The sequence below is a fragment of the Anoplopoma fimbria genome, chromosome 8 (genome assembly GCF_027596085.1).
Source record: "Anoplopoma fimbria isolate UVic2021 breed Golden Eagle Sablefish chromosome 8, Afim_UVic_2022, whole genome shotgun sequence".
NCBI lineage: Eukaryota > Metazoa > Chordata > Actinopteri > Perciformes > Anoplopomatidae > Anoplopoma > Anoplopoma fimbria.
This window is the reverse complement of record NC_072456.1, coordinates 28,547,582-28,550,205: the sequence shown is the minus strand read 5'-3', so window position 1 is coordinate 28,550,205 and position 2,624 is coordinate 28,547,582. Positions and strand designations below refer to the sequence as shown.

Here is a 2,624-nt window from a genome sequence, read left to right as displayed (position 1 = left end):
CGCGCGGGGTGACGCCCCCTCGGGGAGAGAATATAAAGAGAGCAGCAGAGACACAGACACACAGACACAGACTCACCTCACACACACCAGACCACACGGACCAGCACCAGACCTAGAGCGGACCGACCCGGACTCTGCAGGACCTCAGTACTGGATTATCTCATCTCACCCTCCGGACTGGATACTTATCTATATTATATTATATATATATATATATTATATATCTCTGTGGATTACTCTCTGCTGCAGAATGACTCTGGAGGAGTTCATCGGGTCCAACAGCACCGAGAAGAGGTGAGTCCACTGCACACCGGACCAGGACCAGGGTCCAGGACCAGGTCTATGACAGCCTCTGCTCTTCATGCGGGTTTGTGCGGGGTTGTGTAGTATTGTTGTGTATTGTTGTGTATTGTTGTGGGTTGTGTATTGTTGTGTATTGTTGTGTATTGTTGTGTATTGTTGTGTAGTATTGTTGTGTATTGTTGTGTAGGTATTGTTGTGTATTGTGTGTGTATTGTTGTTGTGTATTGTTGTGTGTGTGTATTGTGTCTAACCGGCTCCGTGTCCTCAGGATGGAGACTCTCAGTCAGAACCTGGAGGAGCTGCTGGTTTTGGCCCAGAAGCAGGACTGTCTCACGGTGGGAGTCTACGAGGCCGCCAAGCTCATGAACGTGTGAGTCTCACGATGCACGACTGTGATGATGATGATGATGATGATGATGATGATGATGATGATATTAATGATATTATTGATGTTATTGATATTATTGATGTTATTGATGTTATTATTGATGTTATTGATGATATTAATGATATTATTGATATTATTGATATTATTATTGATATTATTGATGTTATTGATATTATTATTGATATTATTATGATATTATTGATATTATTGATGATATTATTGATATTATTGATATTATTATTGATGATATTATTGATGTTATTGATGATATTATTGATATTGATATTATTGATATTATTGATGATATTATTGATATTATTGATGATATTATTATTATTGATGATATTATTGATATTATTGATGTTATTAATGTTATTATTGATGTTATTATTGATTATTGATGATTATTGATGTTATTAATGTTATTATTGATGATGATGATGATGATGATATTATGATATTATTGATGATGATGATTGATGATGTTATCATTGATGATGATGATGATGATGATGATGAGCCTATGACGCTGACATTAACCCCCCTCCCCCCTCCCCCTGCAGAGACCCGGACAGCGTGGTCCTGTGCGTGCTGTCCACGGATGAGGAGGACGAGGGGGACATCGCGCTGCAGATCCACTTCACGCTGCTTCAGGCGTTCTGCTGCGACAACGACATCAACATCCTGCGCGTGAGCGGCATGACGCGTCTGTGCGCGCTGCTGGAGGGGGACGCGTCACCGGACAGCAACGGGAACGAGCCCCGGGACCTGCACTGCATCCTGGTCACGGTAAGCCCCGCCCCCCTGCCTCCGCATCACGAACAGCCACTATGACGTCACGCATGAGTGATGACGCGTCTTGTCTCGTCCCCCTGCTGTCACAGAACCCTCCGCTGCAGCCGCTGCAGTCTGCGGCTCTGCAGGACATCCACAGCTTCTGCGAGGAGAGCCGCTGCACCCACCACTGGGTCCCGTGTCTGGAGATGCACGAGCGCTGAGCCGGACCGGGCCGAGCCGAGCCAGACCGCCGCGGAGCGGTGAGAACGAGTGCAAAGAGTCCGAACAGCCGGCCTTCTGCTGCAGAAGAGTAACGGCGTTTGAGAGGAGAGACGGGCCGAGCCGGGCCGAGCCGAGCCGGGTTCCGGGTTCCGGGCCGGGGCTTCTGCTGCCCTATTGGCTGAGTGATTGGGCCGGGGCGCGTGGGGTACCGGACGGCCTCCCGTTAGTGGAGGGAGGACTGTGCAGGTGGACTCAGGTCCTGGACCCGGACCCGGACCAGTTTTATGTCACGTGACTGACTGAACCGATGAACTGTGGAGCTGCACGAGACGCTCCGGACTACCTGAGCTGCAGGTCGTTTCTGCTGCACCTGTGCGTGACGTCAGCGGACATGTGACGTCACGCTGTAACATGCCTTGTTGTTAGAGACGCAATGGAGTTCCACACTGAATATTTAAAGGAACAGAGTAATATATGAGCTGTTTATTTAAGACGATGAATAAATGATTGAAGGAGAAATTATTGATTTCTGAGTGATTCATGTGTGAGTGAGTGTGTGTGTGAGTCATCATCATCACAGTGATGACTACAGCTGAGTCACATTTAATAAGAACGTGTTAAACATTAAAGAACATCTCTGTTCAGAGATGTTTCATCGTCTCATTAAACTGAAGGAAATACGTTTAGACTGTCCACATACTGTTTAGTTCTGGGTTTCATAGCATAACAGTGTTTTATGCCGTCGGAGTACCACAGGGATCCGTCCTCGGTCCTTCTCTATTTATTACCAACATGTTAATTTATCTAAAATATTTCACATCTGTTTATATCAGTTAACATTTGAATGCAGAAGACTCGATGATGAGTAATATCATGTGACTGATCAGGTTACAAACTGATCCCAGGACTCCTTCAGTTAAACTCAGAAGTTCAT

At 45.8% G+C, this 2,624-nt stretch overlaps 1 protein-coding gene across 1 annotated transcript; it reads left to right on the top strand.

The window, feature by feature from the left end:
* Positions 1–214: 214 nt before the first annotated feature.
* On the top strand, positions 215–2,201 carry LOC129094124 (growth arrest and DNA damage-inducible protein GADD45 beta-like). Its single transcript, XM_054602161.1, has 4 exons — positions 215–294; positions 572–673; positions 1,255–1,480; positions 1,576–2,201. The coding sequence occupies exons 1-4, from the start codon at positions 251–253 to the stop codon at positions 1,687–1,689; spliced, it is 486 nt and encodes a 161-aa protein (XP_054458136.1). The 5' UTR covers positions 215–250; the 3' UTR covers positions 1,690–2,201.
* The last annotated feature ends 423 nt before the right edge of the window (positions 2,202–2,624 follow it).